The following is a 20,761-nucleotide window of genomic DNA, read 5'->3' on the forward strand; positions in this document are numbered from 1 at the left end:
GAGAATGAAATGCCTAGTTGTTTTTTGATAGGGATAGATTTTTTGAGGTTGCACCATGTGTCAGTTGATGTTGGTAAGGGGGTTGCTTTCAAAGAATGGCTGTAAGGTAATAGTAATTGAGGATAATAGTGTATTCATGGCGAATTTTGGTGGCATGATTGATATTGCAAAAAGTGAAGATGATTTGTTAAGCAAAGAAGAGGTGGAAGAAATGCAAGGTGAATGTTTCGAAATAAATAGGTTACGTGAATGTATTCTAAATGGTATTAGGGTGGAAGAATGGCCGTGTGATTTGGAAGCGTATAAGAAAGTTGTTAAAAGATTTATTGTTTGTAAGAATATTGTGTATTTTTTGCATAGGGGAATGGATGAAGATATATATGTTCCTGTATTTCCAATGCATGCAGCTGTAAGTGTGTGTATGGTAGTGCATGACAGGTATGGGCATATGGGGAAGAATAAACTGTGGGAATGCATGCGAGAGAGGTTGTTTACGCCTGGGTTGAGTCAAATTTGTGGGGATGTAGCGACTACTTGTGAGGATTGTCAGAAGGGAAAGTATCAGAGCATGCATGCAAGTCCGCCTGTTTTGAGGTTACGTATGAAAGAGCCATGTGAGATGTTTGTGATTGATTGTGTTTCGTTGCCTGTGACTGCGAGGAGACATGTGGGAATGATTATCATGGTCGATCATATGAGTAAGTTTGCGTATGCAGTACCCATCAAGAATAAAAGAAGTGAGACTGTAGCGAGAATGGTAAGTCAAGTGATGTTGCCGATGAGTGTGTGTAAGCCTGCAAAAATGTTAAGTGACAATGGTCCGGAGTTTGTTGGATGGGAGTTTGAGCAGATGTTGAGAGAATGGGGCATTGAACATGTGTATTCGACTCCGTATATGCCAAGTGCGAATGGGTTGGCTGAAAGGACTGTAAGAACCTTAACAGAAATTTTGCGGATGATGAGTACATGTGATAATGATTGGGATTTATATGTTGGGCGTGCGTTGTGGGCGTATAATGCGACGGTGCACAAGAGTACTGGTATGTCTCCGTGTAAGTTTGTGTTGAATTTTGAAAAGATAGTAAGACCGAGATTGAGTGTGTCCGAGAATGATAGAGATGTTTGGAAGAAAGCAAATGAGAGATTTGAAAGCTACAAAGTGGGAGAGAAAGTGTTAAAAGAAGTAATTGAAAAAGGAAGAATGAATGTCAATAAGGTACGTGATAAGTTTGAAGGTCCATATGAGGTGTTAGATGTTGGTTCTAGTGGGTTGAGTTATGTTTTAGGTAAAATAAGTGTGGATGGTAGTGTGGAAAAGGTTAAGGCACACCACAATCAGTTGCGAAAATGGAAGGAGGTACCAAGATATATTCAGGAGAATGGTATGAATAAATAGCTGAAAACGAACAAGTATGAACCGAGTATGTGTGAGGCATTAGGTTTAGAAGATAAGCAATTGGTGTTAGTAGAGTATGGATGGAAAAAGAAGTCTGAGAATTTTACTGGGGATAAAAGGCGGGAAAATTTTGTAGTTGTAGGCGGGAATCAGAATAAGCAGGACAAGGGTGTAAATGTACAGGTGAGTATGGAAGATAAATGTATTAATACAGATGAAACTTGGATGAGTATGAATGATACTTATAGTGTGTGTGGTTTTTCGTTAGATGAGGCAAGAGAACGTATGACGAACACGAGAATGAAAGATAGGAGAATGATAAGCAGTATGAATGATTCTTTTGTTAAAGTAGAAAATAGTTTAGATGTAATGGATGAATTGTTGACAGAAATTAGTGGGATTTTCGGGCCAGATGAAACTGAGGTAGATGAAATAGTGAATGATATCTTAGACGAGCAGAACATAGACGGGAATAGTAATAGTACGTTGAATGAAAACGACATGGAAGAAGTGAATGAGAGAGTGCAGCTATATGAAGGCCCAGTTACCCGAAGCCAAGGCCCTGTTCCTGATTGCGACTGGGTAATGAGAAAATAGGTAAGTGTTGTGTGAGGAGTTGGCAAAGTAAGGGGGGGAGGAATGTGGAGGATTAATTTTATTTTAATTTTTTTTTTTTTTTTTGCCAAATCGAGAGAGAGAGAGAGAGAGAGAGAGAGAGAGAGAGAGAGAGAGAGAGTGTTGTTTTAGTATTGGTAAATCAAGACATTTTATTTGCTTTAGCTTTGTCATTAGAGAGAGAGAGAGAGAGAGAGAGAGAGAGAGAGAGAGAGAGAGAGAGAGAGAGAGAGAGAGAGAGAGACAGAGACAGAGAGAGAGAGTGAGTGAGTGTTTATTTACTTAAGTTTTGTCAGAGAGAGAGAGAGAGAGAATTTCATTTGCTTTAGTTTTGTTAGATCGCGCGTGCGCGAGAGAGTATGTGTGTATGTGCGTTTGTGTGTGCGTGTTTTGTGTGTCCGCGGTGCGCGCCGAAGAACGAGGGTAGTTTGCGAATGATTGGTTGTTGTTGGAAAGACTGTCGGTATATTTGAGGTTGTTTGTTTACCTTTTTTTTAGCTAGGATAGGGCGGTGATGAATGTCTTGGGCGAACGCATTGGATCTCTGACTGTAGAAGGAGTCGGTTGTTATTTTTTTTTGTTCTTTGGAAGCCGGCTGTTTAATGTTTTTTTATATTCGGAGTAAGTACTGTTTTTATTCATTTTTGTTAGGCGTGTTCGTGAATGATAGAAAGTTTATTGTTTATCTTTGATTACAGTGCGATAGTTTAGTTAGTTAGGAGTTTTCGTAAGCGTTTTTCTTTTTATTGCAGGCCGTAATTCCTCCTTTAGGCTCCTTTAGACTCCTTTGGAGAGATTTTCTTGAATGTAAATTTGTTTGTTGACGACTTGGCCTATAACAGAACTTGATAGGACTTCTCAGATTGATTTACTTGTTGACGACTTGGCCTATAACAGAACTTGATAGGACTTCTCAGATTGATTTACTTGTTGACGACTTGGCCTATAACAGAACTTGATAGGACTGCTCAGATTGATTTACTTGTTGACGACCCGGACCGAATTTACTTCTGATTGCTGTTTATGATGAAGATACCGATGAGGATGATGATGATGATGATTACTCTCACGGACTAAATCAATTAAAACATTTTGTATTGACTGAGTGTCAAGTGTTGCCATATTGTGGCGTTGCAACCGAGTTGTGGGGTTGGGCTATAAAAGGACTGTTGGCCCTTGTGTGGACAACGACGTGAGGGGAAAGTTTGTTTTGTGGAGACCATTGTAAGTAAGTAAGATTCAAGGGTGTGGGGGTTGTTTTGTTTACATCCCTCCACACAGATTCCTGCTGGTCTCCTCCTTGCGGGCTGGCAGCTAAGTCTCCCGTCCCCGGAATCTCTTCCTGGGGCGAAGCGTGGACGTTCTCCCGGGGAGCAGCGGGTTCCTGGCGAATCCTTGAAGACGATTTCGGGATGGTCTTGGAGTCCTTGGGTTCCCTCCTGGGAGGGATACAGGATCCCAACAAAGAGGTTCAGAGAGCACCTTCCGCGCGAGACGATTCTCCTCCACGAGGAGAAGGCTCCCCCCTTGGTGCCGAGGGGGAGACTATCACCTCACTGGACTCACCCGAGGACGGAAAAGCCTCATCCACGGAAGAAGGAGAAAACGGCTGCGAAGGGGATGGGGCCTTCCCGACAGACCTCTTAGGAACCAACTTCTCCCTGGGGGAAGTCACCACGAAGTCCACTCCTCTCCTTCTCTTCAGCGGAGGTGAGGCAGTCGTTGGCTTGTGACCTTGATCGGCGAGTGCTGGCTTCATGGCCTTCACTAACGCCCGCATCAAAGGACCAAACCAAGTCTGTCGCTCCACGGACACAAAGTTCGAAATCCCCGCTGGAGGGAAGGGGATCGGGCGATCCTTCGGAGTGGACACCACTGGACCTGCCTGAAAAGGAAAAGGGGAAGAAAGTCACACTGACCTCTCTGAAGTGTCTTCCCTATCCTGCATAAGAGTCCTGCGCTTTGGTGGAGGCGATCCTAAGCGCGGTCTTGCGACACGCATTCCTGCTGCTGTCACGGGCAGCGAAATTCGGCGCGAACGGTGGTTGCGCGTAGGCGAGCGGTCGCGCGGGCGCGAGGGCGTACAGGCGAACGAGCGCGTGGGCGAGCCGGTGAACGGACGCGTTGGCGCGTCGGCGAGGGAGCGTGTTGACGCGCGAGCGAGCGAGAACGCTCCGATGACCGCTGACGGCGTTGTTCAGGAGACCTGTAGCGCGTGGGAGAGCGATTGCGAGCAGGCGATCGGTGGTGTACTGGTGAACGCTGGCGCGTAGGTGAGCGATGGCGCGTTGGCGAGCGATAGTGCGTAGATCGCGTAGGCGAACAACCGCGCGAGGGCGAGCTAACAGAAGGCGACCCATGTCCTTCCAGATCTTCTGGGTGACGGCGCGTTGGAGAACGCTTGCGCGCAGGCGATAGGTTACGCGGGCGGTCTGGAGATCGCCGATGTTCAGGTGATCGCTGACGCGCAGGAGAACGCTGACGTGCAGGCGAATGTTGAAGCGTCTGTGATCGCGGGCGAGCTGGTGATCGCTGGCGAGCAAGAGGGCGACGCGTGGAATCCTGTGAGGGTACAGTCAGCGCGGGGCGCAGAGGTGAACGTTCACGAACAGGCACAGAAACAGGAGGCACGTGGGCGTACGTGCGTTTTGGAAACACGCGCTGGAGAACGCGAGCGATGTGCAGGAACAAGCTGAGGATCGCGAGGGCGCTCAGGAGACTGATGGCGCGCGGGGCGCACAACAGAAACTGCAGGATATTCGGAGACCACAGGGGTGCGCTGGCGAGCAGTGGGGCGATGGTCCTCAGAACAGCGCTGAGGAACAGGAGAGCGCTGACGGTCAGAAGAGCGCTGACGAGCAGGAGAGCGCCTGTGCACTAACACTGCAGAAGGGTGAGCAGGGGAACGCTGGCGCGCTGGGCGCTCAACAGGAACAACAGGTTGAAGGATGTCTTCAGGAGAGCGCTGGCAAGAAGAGGGGCGATCATCAGGAGAGCGTTGGCGAACAGGAGATCGCTGATGAACAGGAGAGCGCTGACGAGCAGGAGAGCGCCTGTGCGCTAACACTGCAGAAGGGAGCGCAGGGGAACCCTGACGCGCAAGGGAAGAATCCCTTTGCCCCGAAGGGACCGTTGCCCGTCGGGTGACGAGGTCAGGCTGCTGAACATCTGCCCCAGAAGTTGAAGGTCTGGAAGGCATAGGAGATCGATCCCCAGAGAGGTCTAAGGAAGCTGGAGCTGCAGGCTGTTTACGGCGAGGAGAGCCCCCTTCAGAGGAAGAAGGTGAAGATCCAAAAAGGCGCCTCCTAGTACCCTTATAAGGAGACGGGAGGACCTTGCGACGCAGCAGACGGTGAGCCTTACGGCGAAGGCGGCCACGAGGAAGATCGTCAGGACCATCAGTCCCCCGAAGTAGTCTCAGTCAAAGCACTCCCCTTAGAGGGGGGCTGGTCAGCAGTAGAGCCCGCGGGACTCCCTTCCCCCTTCGAAGGATGTACGGAAGGGGGAGGAGAGCCGAAAGCACCAACATCCACAACTGCACCTGCAGAGGATTGACCCGCCCCGTCGGAAGCATATGTCACCACGACGTCGACGATAGACAGAGGGTCTACCTCTGCTATCACCGGCGACTGCTTAACAGCGGCCCCTAACTGGACAAGGTCAATCAGGGCTACCCTGGAAAGCAGGCCCTTAAGCCCCAGGGAAGCCCAAATCTGAAAAAGATCATCGTTAGACAAAGATTCATCAACAACCTCCCCCGGAGGAGGAACATCCCCGCTATGGGAGGCGACGCCCTCTCCCCCAAACCAGGGTCGGGAAACAGAACTAGGGCCTGCGCTCCCACTCGGCCAACTCTCCTTAGGAGCCGAACGAGGGGGAGCTTCGGAGGAGGTTTGGGCGGCGAAAGAAGAGTCCCGAGAACCTTCCTCCTTCAAGGCAACCCCGGAAGGAGAACGGTCTCTCTTGGACTTCTTCTTACACTGGCGGCCAAACCTCTCCCACTGGGAGGCAGACCACTCCCTGCACTCACTACGCGTATTCTCTTGATCACACCGTCGGCCTCGACACTGCGGGCAAAGGGTGTGAGGATCAGTGTCCACCGCAAACATAAATGTACCACAAGGGCGGCTGGCAATTCCAGGGCACTTGCGCATAGTGAAAAATAAAGGTGGTCAACTTCTAAACACACACACACAAACTGAAAGAAAAAGCAGAAAAAGATTAAGGCTGTTAACGAGGACGATGGACAGACACGTCTGTTCATCGCCGGAGCCAAAAGTGAAGTGAAGCAAATCACCGGTGTGTGTGGGGGGAGGGGTAGCAAGCTATCCCTTCCCCTACCCCCGCTAACTAGCGCGGGGGGGGGGGGGGGGTAGTTAACCCTCGTTAAAAACTATTGGCTCGTCATTTCAGCTACGCCGAAAGGTAAACCCAATGTAAATAGCGTGGTTTGTATTTCGGTTACGGAACAAATGACAAATTCGGAGATAATTTGTATTTTTCCTAACCATACAAACCTTAGCTATTTACATGGGGTATTACTTTCAGCGTAGCTGAAATGACGAGCCATTAGATTTTTAACGAGGGGTAGCTAGCTACCCCTCCCCCCTCACACACCAGTGAACTGATTCACTTCGCTCAGAGGTAGGACATCACGGGGGACAGGGTTGGCGGGCAAGTATGTGTAAATAGCTAAGGTTTGTATGGTTAGGAAAAATACAAATTGTCTCCGAATTTGTCATTTGTTCAGTAACCGAAATACAAACCACGCTATTTACATGGGGTGACTCAACCCTTAGGTAGGGTGGTAGGTTCCAGCTTTACTGGCTTTGGCTTTTCCCAGGGACTCAGGATCCGAGTGTGTAGCACTCAAGATAAGGAGTCCCTGCACCTCGCAAGTTCCTCGCTCCGCAATGAGCGTGGGGCCTACATAAGCTAGTGTGTGAAGGAGAGAAGTGTGACTCGTCCTAGGATGTTGACCTGAAGTGCTTTAGATGGAAATCTAGGCTAGGACGTTCCCAATACCACCTCGTCAGGGTATGGGGGACGTGACAGTATTATGTTAATACTCGGAACACAAGGAAGCATGGTTTACCTGCAGTGGTTTGAGGTCAGCTGTGCAGAGAACCCAGGATGCTGCTTTCCCCAAGAGAGGGGAGGATGAAGAAAAGAGTAAGGGCCAGACATACTTTTTCATTCATGCAGACTAAAACCGGGTAACAATGCCCTCAACCTTCTGCTACTTGTCCATTAAGGAGCCTGAGGTTAGACCAGCTGTTGTGCAGCCACCACAGGGCCGATAGAGAACGCATTGAGCCTCCTGTGGGTCACGTCCTACAGGTAGTGGGCTGTGAAGGTCGTTTGACGCTTCCAGACCCCAGCTTGTAGAACCTGCGTCACTGAGAAATTTCTCTTGAATGCCAGGGATGTAGCGATGCCTCTGACATCGTGTGCTCTCGGGCGACGTGACGGAGGAGGGTCTGGATTCAGGGAATGGTGGATGACCCTGCGAATCCAAGCTGAGATGGTGTTCTTAGTGACCCTCCTCTTTGTCCTCCCTGTGCTCACAAACAGGGCTTGCACGCGAGGACGAACTGCAGCTGTTCTCTTCAGATAGAGCCTCAGACTCCTTACTGGGCACAGTAGGAGATGGTCTGGGTCATCTGTTACAGAACGGAGACTCGAAATCCGGAAGGCGTCGAACCGTGGGTCCAGAATTCAAGGATTCTGAGTCTTAGGAACAAACTCAGGGACAAGCCCGAACGTTACCTCCCCCCATCCCCTTGAATGGCCGATGTCGTACGAGAGACCATGAAGTTCACTGACTCGCTTGGCCGAGGCCAAAGCGAGTAGGAACACCGTCTTCCAAGTCAGGTGACGATCAGAAGCCTGGCGTAACGGTTCGAACGGAGGTCTCTTAAGAGACCTGAGGACACGCACCATGTTCCATGGAGAAGGTCTCACTTCCGACTGAGGGCAGGTAAGCTCGTAGCTTCGTATGAGTAGGGAAAGTTCCAGCGAGGAGGAAATGTCATTCCTGTCAGCCTGAAGGCCAGGCTTAAGGCTGAGCGATAGCCTTTCACCGCCGAGACCGAAAGGCACATTTCTTCCCGCAAATACTCAAGAAACTCCGCTATTGCTGGAATAGTGGCATCGAGGGGAGAGATACCCCTTCCACGACACCAACCACAGAAGACTCTCCACTTCGCCTGGTAGACTCCTGCAGATAACTTTCGCAGGTGTCGAGACATCCTCTCCACAACTTGTTGCGAAAAGCCTCTCTCTGTGAGGAGATGCTGGATAGTCTCCAGGCGTAAAGCCGAAGCGATGCTACGGCTTTGTGGAAGATGTTGCAGTGTGGTTGCTTGAGTAGCTCGTGTCGTGGAGGCAGCTCTCTCGGGAGTTCCGTCAGGAGCTGCAGAAGGTCCGGGAACCACTCTGCATGATGTCATAGCGGAGCTATTAGGGTCATTGACAGGTTGACCGATAGTCTGGTCTTGTTGAGCACCCTTCTCATCAGACAGAACGGTGGGAAGGCGTAGACGTCGATGTTGTCCCACCGTTGTTGGAAGGCGTCTATATCCAGAGTGCCCTGAGGTCCGGGACTGGGGAACAGTACAGCGGAAGCTTGAAGTTCAAGGCTGTCGCGAACAGGTCCACCGTCGGGGAACCCCACAAAGTCAGGACTTTGCTGGCTACTAGAGGATCCAAAGACCACTCGGTACTCACTATCTGCGATGCTCTGCTCAGACTGTCGGTGAGCACATTCCTCTTGCCCGGAATAAAGCGAGCCGATAATGGAATCGAGTGGACTTCGGTCCATCTCAGTACCTCTACTACAAGATGAGATAGCTGTTGTGAAAAGGTACCTCCCTGCTTGTTGATGTAAGCCACCAACGTGGTGTTGTCGCTCATCACCACCACGGAGTGACCCACCAGGATCCGTTGGAACTGTTGAAGTGCCAGATATACGGCCTTCATTTCTAGCAGATTTATGTGGAGGCACTTTTCTGATTCTGACCATAGGCCTGAGATCCTGTGGTTCAGAACGTGGGCCCCCCACCCTTCTTTTAAAGCGTCCGAGAACAGCATCAAATCCGGGGGGAGGACGAGAAGATCCACTCCCTTTCGAAGGTTTTCGTTCGTCACCCACCACTGAAGGTCCGTCCGTTCCGTAGGACCCATAGGGACCAGGACGTCCAGGGAATCGTGGCCTTGATTCCACCGGGACTTGAGCCGCCATTGCAGGGATCTCATCCTCGGGCGGCCGTTTGGAACCAGACGGGCTAGGGAGGAAAGGTGACATAGGAGACGTAACCACGATTGGGCTGGAAGCTCTTCTCGTCTGAGGAAAGGATCTGCAACCCTCCTCAGACTTGCTATCCTGTCGTCTGATGGAAAGGCTTTGTGGAGATTGGTGTCCAATATCATGCCTAGATATACCAATCATTGAGATGGAAGCAGAGAGGACTTCTCAAGATTTACCATAATCCCTAGATCTTGGCAAAGTCCCAGAAGCCTGTCTCGGTGTCGAAGAAGGGTCGACTCCAAGTCTGCCAGGATCAGCCAGTCGTCCAGATAACGGAGGAGACAGATGCCGATCCTGTGTGCCCACGAAGATATCAGGGTGAACACTCTGGTGAAAACCTGCGGTGCTGTGGAGAGACCGAAACACAGCACCTTGAACTGGTAGATCTTGTTGTCTAGGCTGAATCTCAAGTACTCCTTGGAAGACAGATGGATTGGGATCTGGAAGTACGCGTCCTTCAGATCCAGTGTACACATGAAGTCTTGCGGTCTCACTGCAAGTCTGACCGTGTCTGCTGTCTCTATGCTGAACGGAGTTTGTTTGACAAACTTGTTCAGGGCTGAGAGGTTGATGACGGGTCTCCAGCCTCCAGACGCCTTCTTTACAAGAAAGAGTCGACTGAAGAAGCCTGGGGAGCCGTCGACCTCCTGGAGAGCATCCTTCTTGAGCATGGTCTCGACTTCTGCCCGAAGGGCTAGCCCCTTTACCGATCCCATGGCATAGGAGCTCAACGACACTGGATTAGCTGTCAGGAGAGGAAGAGATGTCGTGAACGGGACGCGATATCCCTGACTGATCACGGAGATCGTCCAGGAATCGGCCCTGAGTTGCTGCCACCTGAACGCGCAACTTTGTAGGCATCCCCCCACTGGTGGACATGCAGGGGGATTGCCAATCCTAGCGTTTGCGGCCTCGGCCGCTCCCTCTAGGATTCTTGTCTCCCCTGGAGGATTTTCCGCCCTTCTTGTCTTTGACAAGAAAGGGCTGCTGTTTGGACACCTTCGTCTTTGCTGCCGGCGCCGGTTTCGTCAACTTGGACTGGCGAGGTTGTTGGGGTGCTGGAGGTTTGTAGGGCTTATATGTAAGAGCCCTTTGGAGGAGAGAATCGTGGTTCGATTTCCTCTACCTCTCAGCTGCCTGTTCCACATCCTTGGGCTCAAACAGGCTCTTTCCTAGGATGGAAGATTGTCTGAGCTTGCAAACATCCACAGCTGGGACCTTCGCGTGGAACCTCTCGGTCACCGCATCACGTCGTTTCAAGATCGAGTTTGCCCACAAGTTCGAAACTTGGTGGGCCAGAAACTCAATGGTACGTGTGCCTGAGAGGAGGAAGGTCTCCAGGGCCTTCCTGGTGCTTTCCTTGGAAAGATCCTTGAAACGCAACAGGATGCCCAGAGACCCTAGCCAGACATCCAGCCACGAAGTGGCCTGCATGGCACACTTTGCGACCTTCTCCTGACTCAGGATCTCCGTTGCCGAGAATGTCACCTGCCGGTTGGAGTCTCTCTCAAGAGAGACTCTCCTGGTAAGCTCTTCCACAGAGTGGTGAAGAGGAAGAGCTAAACAAGGCTCCTCCATGATCTCGAAGTACCTCCTCTGTTGGACACGAGGAGGTGGGAGGAGCTTGTTACCAGCAAAGGAACGGCTGGAGGAGGCGAGTTCCGCAAGCTGGCCCTCAACCTTATCTCTGGCACTCTTCACCCCTTGGGACCAAGGCAGAGCCGCGCTGGCCTTAGAGGGTTTTTGAGTGCCATAGACTTGGTCCAGGACCGTATCCTTGCCTTCACGAGGGGCGGTCTCGGGGTCCTTGGACTTGTTGAGATGCCTCATCAAAGTCAGGACCTGCCAGAAGGCGTGCTCTGAATCATGTTGTTCTTCTCCTGGTGAATTGGCAGCAAAGTCTCCTGTCCCCAACTGCTCTACTTGGGGGGGTACGTGGACGTTCTCCTGGGGTCTCGCTGGCTCTGGTCGAATCCTTGAAGAAGACTTCGGGACGGTCTTCAAGTCCTTCGGTTCCCTTCTAGGAGGGATGCAGGACTCCAGCAAAGAAGCCTGAGGACTCTTCTCCGCCCCAGTACGCGACGATTCTCCTACTCGTGGTGGGGTCTCTCCCATTGGTGTGGTGGGAGAAGGACTCACCTCGGTAGATTCTCCTGAGGACGGAAAAGCTTCGTCCACAGGAGAAGGAGAGAATGTCTGAGGGGGGGGGGAGAGGAGCCTTCCTTACGGGCTTCTTGGAGGCCAGTTTGACCCTAGGAGAAGTCACCACGAATTCTACTCCTCTCTTCCTCTTCAGTGGGGACGCTGGTTTGAGGTCCAAATTAGCGAAGGCAGGCTTAACAGCCTGGACGACAGCTCTGATAAGGGACCAAAACCAAGGCTGACGACTGACGGAGGCAGTGTCAGAGACTCCCACTGGAGGGAAGGGGATCGGGCGATCCTTTGGAGTAGACACCACAGGGCCTGCCTGTAAGGAAGAAGAAGAAGAATGGTACCTAGACCTCTCTGAAGACTTCCCCTCCTCCTGCGAGCGCGCTATCCTGCGCTTGCGGGGAGTGGGGGGGGGTCGTGAAGATGATGACCTGGTTGTGGGCGCTCCTGGAGACTAGCTCGAGAATCGCGCTTGGGGTCGCGCTGGCGCTTGCGCGATGGACAAATCGCGGGTTCGCGCGAAGATGAAGGCGCGGGAGCGAGCGGGCGAAGGGGCGTGTGCGCGAGGGTGCGCCCGGCCGAAAGGGCGAGCGATGGCGCACAGGCGAGCGATGGCTAACAGGCGAGCGATGGCGCACAGGCGAGCGATGGCTAACAGGCAAGCGTCGGCGCGTTGGTGAGCGATGGCTAACAGGCGAGCGTCGGCGTGTTGGCAAGCGATGGTGCACAGGCGAGTGATGGCGCGTAGGGCGATCGTGCTCAGGAGAGATAGCACGTGGGCGCATAGAAGACCTTCGGCGAGCAGGATCGTGTGCGCGCGGGCGCGCTGAAGGATGCTTGCGCGCGGTCTGGAGCAGGTGGCTGGGGCGCAGGGCCAGCCAGAGTAGAGAAGCGTATCGGGGGCTGCTCGTGGGCACGTGCAGGAGACTTTCCGTGAGCGCGTGAGCGTGTAGCGTCTCGTCCAGCTCTGGAAGGGCGCGAAGGCGAGTCCGCACGATGGCGCGCAGGCGAGGGCTGATGCGTGGGTGAGCTCCGAAGGCGCGCAGGTGATCGCGGGCAAGAAGGAGAAGGAAGAATCTTCTTGCCTGTGCCCAGATCCGGGGATCATGGGCGTGTGGGCGAACGAGGGCACGCTGACACACAGGAGAAGATCGCTGGCGAGCTGGAGATCGTGGGCGTGCCTGGCGCATGACAGGAACAGGGCGCGCAGATGTGCGCTGGCGAGTAGGAGATCGCTGGTGCACAGGAGAACGCTGGAGCGTAGGCGAGCGCTTGCGAGCAGGAGGGCGCTGGCGAACAGGAACACGGTGACGAGCAGGAGAGCGCTGGCGAGATGACTCTGCTTCTGCTGCCGGAGATCGCTGGGGCGCAGGAAGGTCCTCAGAAACAGCAGGAGAGCGCTTGCGCGCAAGAGAACATGGGCACGCAGGTGAAACCTGGCGCTAAAGAGACTTGCTCACATTGTGAGACAAGTCCCTCTGCCTCGAAGGGACCGGAGGCCGTTGGAAAACGGGGTGCGTGGGCGCGCACAGCGCGTCAGCTTCCAGGAACGGAGAAGGCAGGTCCACATGTCTGGCGGGCGTTGGAGATCGCAAACGATCTGCAGAGAGGTCCAGAGATGCAGCTGCAACGGTCAACTCACGTCGAGGAGGAACCTCTGTGGGGGACGTCGAGGGTGAAGAACCGAAGAGGTGCCTCCTAACTCCCTTGTAGGGAGAAGGAAGGCTTCTACGGTGGAGAGGAGGGCGAGCCTTGCGGTGAAGACGACCTCTAGGAGCAGGCACATCATCGTCGGTCCTCCGAAGAGGAGTCTCTATCAGTGGACTCCCCTGAGGGGGAGAATCACCCGCAGGAGAGACCGTTGGACTCAGCTCCTCCCTTGAAGGATGTTCGGAGGGGGGAATTGAGCCTTCAGCTACATCAGCAACCAAGGCAGGAGTTTGACCCGACCCGTCGGAAGCCTCTGCCACAACAACGTCGACGATAGACAAGAGGATCTACCTCCGCTATCACCGGCAACTGTTTGACAGCTGCTCCCAACTGGATCAAGTCAAACAGGGCTTCCCTGGAGGGCGAACCCTTAAGCCTCAAGGAAGCCCAAAGCTGCAATAAATCATCATTAATTACAGAGTTACCAATATCCTCCCTTGGAGGAGGAGGAGGAGCTGCCTCGCTATGGGGGGCAACTCCTTCTCCCGAACCCTGAGGTTGGTCAACAAAAGAATGGCCTACGCTACCACTAGCCGGCCGCTCACGAGAGACCGATCGAGTGAGAGCTTCGGAGGAGCTTCGGGCAGTGGAAGAAGAGTCCTTGGAACTTTCCTTCTTCAAGGCAACCCTTGAAGGAGAAAGATCCCGCTTAGGCTTCTTCCGTCGCCGGGAAAACCTCTCCCACTGGGAGGTAGACCACTCCCTACACTCACTGCAAACATTTTCTCTATCACACCATTGACCTCTGCAGTACGGACACAAGGTGTGAGGGTCCGTCTCGACCGCCGACATGAAAGTCCCACAAGGGCGGTCGGGTAAGCCAGGGCATTTCCGCATGATAAAGGTAGAGGCCAACTTCCGAACACACTCTGAAAGAAAAAGCAAAAAAGATTAAGGCTGTCAAAATGCGAGGGTGAGGTAGACACGTCTGACCGTCACCCGAGCCAAAAGTGAAGTGAATCAGTTCACCAGCGTGTGAGGGGAGAGGGGTAGCTAGCTACCCGGGTAGTAAACCCTCGTTAAAAATCTAATGGCTCGTCATTTCAGCTACGCCGAAAGTAATACCCCATGTAAATAGTGTGGTTTGTATTTCGGTTACGGAACAAACAAAAAACTAGTTAAGAATGATAACAAATATAATACCAGAGATAAGGCTACATACATTTCTGTCCCACAATAGCAGAGGTCCACTGACATGAAGTACAGGATATTACATATTACAAAGTACAGTAAGTATATTCTGATGAAGTATAATCCCCTGTGAGAGAAAGACTCCTGACTTCTTTTCCCTTCTGAGGAGTCAATTCTTGAATAACATCAGTAGAGTATGAAAATCTATTCCTAATTTCCAAGAACTATACTCCTCTATTAAAGCTCAATCATCTTATGTAATAATTCTCAGACTACATATGTAAAGAATGGTAAAAGTTTAAGTGAATGTCACAAGCTGTGATAAATGGCTTCAGCAGTTTAGCTAAATCCATCTGCCTACTCTAAATGAACACAAGCTTGCATACAAAAAATAATCATAACCATAGTAAAACAAAAAGCTCTTTCCTTTTTACGTAAACACAAGAAATATGTGCGTACTATGTTCTTGTTTAAATCTTTATAAAAAGTAACACATGAAGAACTCAGATACCAAAAGTCACAAAATGAACTAGCCAATGATAGAATAGATAGTTTTAGATATCAAAAATTTCATAAATTTTATAAAAGAAAGAGCATTAAAATTATTTTATTCTATGTTAATGCTGATTTAAAACATTACGAATCTTGGAGGCAATTTGTATTTTTCCTAGAAAAAAAAAGTCTTTCATGTGGATTAGCTTCACTTTGAAAATGATCTACATATAAGATAGAGTTTGTATGCACATAAAAAAGCTTATTTTAAGTTGAAGTACATCGGGTTGATAAAAACTACAATTGCCCTTAGTTCCACTGACAGGGAAAGGATAAGACTGGGGGAATTCAATACATAAAACAACTTCACCTAATAATCTAGTTTCAGTTTGGAAGAGCAACTCTTAAACTAACCTTGATCATTTCAGTCATGGTAGCAGACCGGTGGTTTTCTTCGGGACTTGGGGGTAACTGTAAAGGAGGGGTACTAGGTGGCTTCTCAGGCTGTGGGGGTGTGCGTTCTGAAGAAGCATTCGAATTTGCCGAAGCTACGGAAAAGACAGAGAGTCGTGAGGATATGTTCGAAGAAATCCCAGAGAGCAAATCATTTGACGTGTGAAGGGCAGATCGGAGGCGCGTTCGAAGGAAACCGCTGCCTGTTTCATTTGTTGTAGCCGTCATCTTCCTAACCTGTGAAATTAGGAAAAATGTTAAACTACACAACAATCATTACCGTAAGTGAATTTTTTTTTCAAGCACTTTATAGACCTGAGAACACTTTTTTATTTACAATAAAGAATCTCTCAGTTTGAAAAAAAAAACTTACAAGTAAATAATGATACAGTAATTGAAAATAATAAAGCAATAATAATGATAATTATAGCAACTTTTTACCCATGACTCCTACTGTTGTAATATACTGTACCTATTAGTTTGAATTACCTAGCCAGGTTATTTTCTAGGTCGTACCTAACTCAGGAGGATAAATCTACATATCCCCAACTTAAAATGACTTGGCACATAAAGAATCAAAACCAAATACATAGAATTGTCTAAAAATTTCATCTTAGCCTAACCTACCCTAGGAAACTAAATTTAACCTGACCTGGCTCTACCTCAATGGATATCACTTCACAAAATTATGTAACACTAACTTTGAGGTGTTACGACAAGAGTTTCCCTCAGTTACTAATTGTAGAGTGGAAAACAATAATTCAATAAAGTATTACTAACATTAAAGTACAAACCTATAATCAAATGCTTTTAAACATCAACAAATATTAGAAAAATCAAAATAAAAAGTTTATAGCGTGTCAGTAGTTACAGGTGGGTAGTAGGAAAGCTCTGTCACCTCCTAGCTCTCTGAGCAACCAATTTGACCATCACCTATGAATTGCGAGGTAGGTAAGACAGAAAAATAAGTTAGAGGACTTGGGTTTGTATTGTTAGAAAATCAAAAATTTTAAGTAATTTTTATTTTTCCTAACATACTTACCGAGAACTACTTTCTTTGGAGTTACTTGTGATCTCTCTTTCCCGACCAAGGTTTTCGCGCCGTTACCCCCCTACTCCGTTCTCTACATAGGCCTACCCCCGCCGCCAAGGAATGCGCCCCGAGGGCAGGATTAGGGCAGGTCACTGCCTCTCTGGGTCAATCTCCTCATTAAGTTCGTCGTATAGCCCAACCTGGCAATGGAAGGATGGCACTCGGGGACGGAAGGGAGGGCCATTACCCGAAAGTAGTTCTCGGTAAGTATGTTAGGAAAAAATAAAAATTACTTAAAATTTTTTATTTGTTCCAACACAAAATACTTACCGAGAACTACTTTCTTTGGAGACTTATACTTTAGGAGGCGGGAGTGCTATTCTGACACTTGACTTGGCACGTAGGGCCTAGAGGGCTATGGAATGCGGGGGCCTATCAGAGTGCGGGAGTGAGGGTAACTGCGCAACCTTACGCTATTATCTAAGACTTACCTCTTAAAAAATTCTTCTGACGATTTCCTCCGGGTGTAGTCGCGAAGAATGTGTTCATCGTTGGGGACAGCCTCTGGCCTTACCGCTACACAGCTTGGAGGGCGGCAATGACTGTCCCAATGGAGAACCCGTCCAAGGATTTCCTTGAATAATCCTTGAGGTAGTGGGCAGTAAAGGTTGACTGGTGCGACCAAGTCCCTGCCTGTAGGATCTACCCCACCGCCATGTTTCTCTCAAAGGCCAAGGAGGTGCTCAGACCCCTGATGTCATGGGGCCGGGGAGTGCCTGGCACTGCCATTTTATCCTCTTCATAGGTTCTAGCGATGACTTGTCTCAGCCAGAAGGAAATGGTGTTCTTGGAAACTTGCTTCCTATTAACACCTGTGGAAACGAAGAGGTTTTTGATACCTGGTCGGAGATGAGCTGTCCTTTCCAGGTATTTCCTGAGCGTCCGAACTGGGCATAACTTCAAATCCTCCGTAATGCCCGTCTTGGGAATGGCAGGAATTGAAAAACCTTCAAACCTCGGGTCCCAGACTGCTGGGTTCTGAGTCTTAGCCACAAAGGAGGGCACGAACCTGAAGGATACTTCCTTCCACCCTTTGGAGTGCGAAACGTCGTAAGACAGACCATGGGTCTCGCCCACTCTCTTAGCGGAAGCTAAGGCTAGCAAGAAAACGGTCTTGAGGGTGAGATCCTTGTCTCCGATATCTTTCAGGGGTTCAAAGGGGGGCCGACTTAGCATCTTCAAGACCTTGGCTAAGTCCCACCTGGGTACTCTCCTAGCTTGAGGGGGGTTGTCCCGCTTGTGCTGGAAGGCATCTTCTAGGGCTGCATTTTGGTCTGGGACCGGGGAGCAATAGACCGGTAGTTGGGCGTTGAGCTTTGTTGCAAAGAGGTCCATCACTGGGGAGCCCCAACGTTGAATGATGAGTCTGGCTACTTCTGGGTGTAGAGACCACTCTGTCCCCACTATTTGACCCATTCTGCTGAGGCTGTCGGCCAGAACGTTTTTCTTCCCGGGGATGAACCTTGCCAGCAGCACCACTTGCTGTTTGTCTGCCCAATTCAGGATGTCTATGGCGAGGTCGCACAGTTCCTTCGATCTCATGCCCCCTTGCTTCTTTATGTAGGCCACTACCGTGGCGTTGTCGCACATTAACGCCATGGTGTTTCCCTTTAGACGACTTGCAAAGTGAAGACATGCCTTCTAGGACATTGATGTGTAGACGCTTTTCACTTTCTGACCAGGTACCCCATGCTGTCTCTTCCAGAAGGTGGGCCCCCCACCCTTGGTTGGAGGCGTCTGTGAACAGGAGGTACTCGGGGGGACTGGACCCGAGGGGCATCCCCTTGAGGGAGTTCGACTGGCAGTGCCACCATTCCAGGGAGGTTCTCGTGTCCGGAAGGACTGGAATTAACGTTTTCCGCGAGTCCGTCTGGGACCAGAGGCTCTTGAGGTTCCATTGAATGGGTCTGAGCCTCATCCTCCCTTGGGGAACCAGTTTCTCCAATGAGACCAGGTGACCTATCAGTCTCTGCCAATCTCCCGCCCTCCTGGAATGTTCTGACAGGAACGGCTGAATGATGTGTTTGAGGTTCCGTATCCTGTCCTGCGAGGGGAAAACCTTCCCCTGCACGGTATCCAACGTCATCCCCAAGTATCCCATTCTGTTGGATGGGGTTAAGTTCGACTTTTTCAGATTGATTACGATCCCCAGATTCCTGCAAAACTGGAGGAGGTTTCTCCCTTGTTCCTCCAAGAGGGCCCTTGAGGTGGAAAGGAGCAACCAGTCGTCCAGGTATCTGATGAGACGGATACCCCGTTCGTGAGCCCACACGGAGACTGTCGCGAAGACCCTCGTGAACACTTGAGGGGCCGTCGACAGGCCGAAGCAAAGGGTCTTGAACTCCAGGATCTGGGGGCCCCATTTCACCCGGAGGAACTTCCGACTCGACGGGTGGACAGGGATCTGGAAGTATGCGTCCTTGAGGTCGACAGTCATCATATAATCTTTCTCTCTCAAGGACAGCAGGATGGATTTTGGGGTGTCCATCTTGAAGTCCGTCTTCTTGACGAACTTGTTGAGGGCCGACAGGTCTATCACGGGTCTCCACCCCCCCGTTACTTTCTCTACCAGAAACAGGCGGCTGTAGAAGCCTGGGCCTGGGAGAAGGACCTCTTCCATGGCACCCTTCTCCAACATGAAGGAAATCTCCTCTTGAAGGGCGGCCCTTTTCATCGGGTCCCTGGGGGCCAACCATTCTGTCTGGCTGGCTGGAATAAGAGGGGGTGGATCCGCTAGGAAGGGAAGCCTGTAGCCCTCCTTCAGGACGGACACCGTCCAAGGATCCGCTCCTTGTGCCTTCCATGCTTGCCAATATGGTCTGAGGCATCCCCCAACCCGAGGCTTGGGCGGGAGTAGGGGGCCTCTCCCTCTACCTTCTCCTAGAGGGGTGGCCTGATCTGCCTCTCCTAGAGGCGGAGTAACCCGACCTGAAGGAGCTGGAAGAAGCTGGTGCTCCTCTGCGGGAGGGTTGAGGAGTTGTTGCCCAGGAGGAAGAGGGGGCGTCCCTCCTCGAAGTGCTGGGGGCGGCCTGAGATGTCACGGCGCTATCTGAGGCGGCCCTCCTGTAGGGAGGCCTCTTAGACGACGCAGGTCTGGGGACGTTGGCCTCCTTCTTCTTAGACACTTCCTCCATCAGGTTCTCCAGTTCTTTTAATGGGAATAGTGACTCACCCCACAAGGGAAGGCTACGTACGGCCCGGGCCTCTCTGTCCGGAATCCTCCTAGATACCTTAGCCAGGACCGTGTCTCGTTTCCGGAGGACCCAGTTGGCCGTAAGGGCGAGCGCCTGGTACGAGAGAAACTTAAGTGTTTTCCCCCCGGAGGTGAGAAGGTCCGTCAGGAGGCTTTGCTGTTCAGGATCTTCGGGGTCGACGGAGGCTTGTACGTTTACTAACGTGGAGGCCCACCAGTCCAGCCATGAGGAGACGTTAACTAAGTCCCGCGACATCTCCTCCATCATGGCGGCTTCCGTAGGAGAGAAGCAAACTGGGGCTGAAGAGGCTCTTTCGTCTGAGCCGCCTTGTCCTAGGACGTCCAAGGCCGGGTCCACTCTACAGGGGCCTGGGCGACGCCCTTCCGGAATGTATACTTTACCCTGCGATTTGAGGCCCTGGAGCAGTTTCGAGGCACTCTGGGACTTGGGGGCCTCTGCATTGCTGGCCACCAAGTTGTCTATGTACTCCTGCCCTAGTACCAGGTCTGGGGCAAGAGGAAGGGCCAGGGAAGACTTCGGAAGGGCGGCGTGATGAGTAATCCTCAGGAGGCTTGACCTCCAGGAATCACCCTTTGGAGCCGAGGGTTCCGTAATCCCATGGTGCCTCCTGATGAGGCCCACCACTCTTCTATATGCGGAGTCCTCCGACGGGGAAGCTTCTCCTCCGTCAGCCGAAGCTTCGGCCTGGAGTGGGGGCGCTGGGTTGCTGGTCCGGCAGACCGGCCGTCCAGCCCTTGGGTCCAGGGGGGCCGTCCTGTAACGGTAGTGAGCTCCATAAGAGGGTGGATCCCGCGGCAACGTGGGTACCGCCGGCTCAGGGAGGGCCCTCGGTTGCCCTAAGGCTCTGGAAGCGGAGGTCACGGTCCCGGTGGGCTGACCCGACAACGGGAACCGTTCTTTCCTACTCGATGGCCGCACCAGCTGGGCTGGTTCGGCCAGGCTGCCTGCTAAGAAGCGCGTTTCCCCCCGCTGGGCGGGGTGAACCGGAGGCCTCGAGGACTTATGCCTCTTCGAGAGGTCTTTCCTGCGTGCCAGATCGCGCGGTTCTAGGCTGTGCATAGAGGGCGGCAGCCTAGACGCACGTTCGCTGGACCGAAGGTCTGGTGAATGAAGCATCTTGGACTCTCCCGAAGGCACGTAGACCCAGGCGCCCCCGGGAGAAACACTTCTCTTATACTTACGAGACTGGGAGCAGG

General features: G+C 51.4%; 1 protein-coding gene across 1 annotated transcript in view; it reads right to left on the minus strand.

The window, feature by feature from the left end:
- LOC137648929 (uncharacterized protein KIAA0513) overlaps positions 1-20,761 on the minus strand; it is a 144,160-nt gene that overhangs the window by 120,031 nt on the left and 3,368 nt on the right. The window contains exon 2 of the mRNA XM_068382120.1: positions 15,219-15,494. Coding sequence (XP_068238221.1) covers positions 15,219-15,485 — 267 coding nt within the window. The 5' untranslated portion in view covers positions 15,486-15,494. The remainder of the gene's footprint in view (positions 1-15,218; positions 15,495-20,761) is intronic.

This window comes from Palaemon carinicauda, chromosome 10 (genome assembly GCF_036898095.1).
Source record: "Palaemon carinicauda isolate YSFRI2023 chromosome 10, ASM3689809v2, whole genome shotgun sequence".
Classification (NCBI taxonomy): domain Eukaryota; kingdom Metazoa; phylum Arthropoda; class Malacostraca; order Decapoda; family Palaemonidae; genus Palaemon; species Palaemon carinicauda.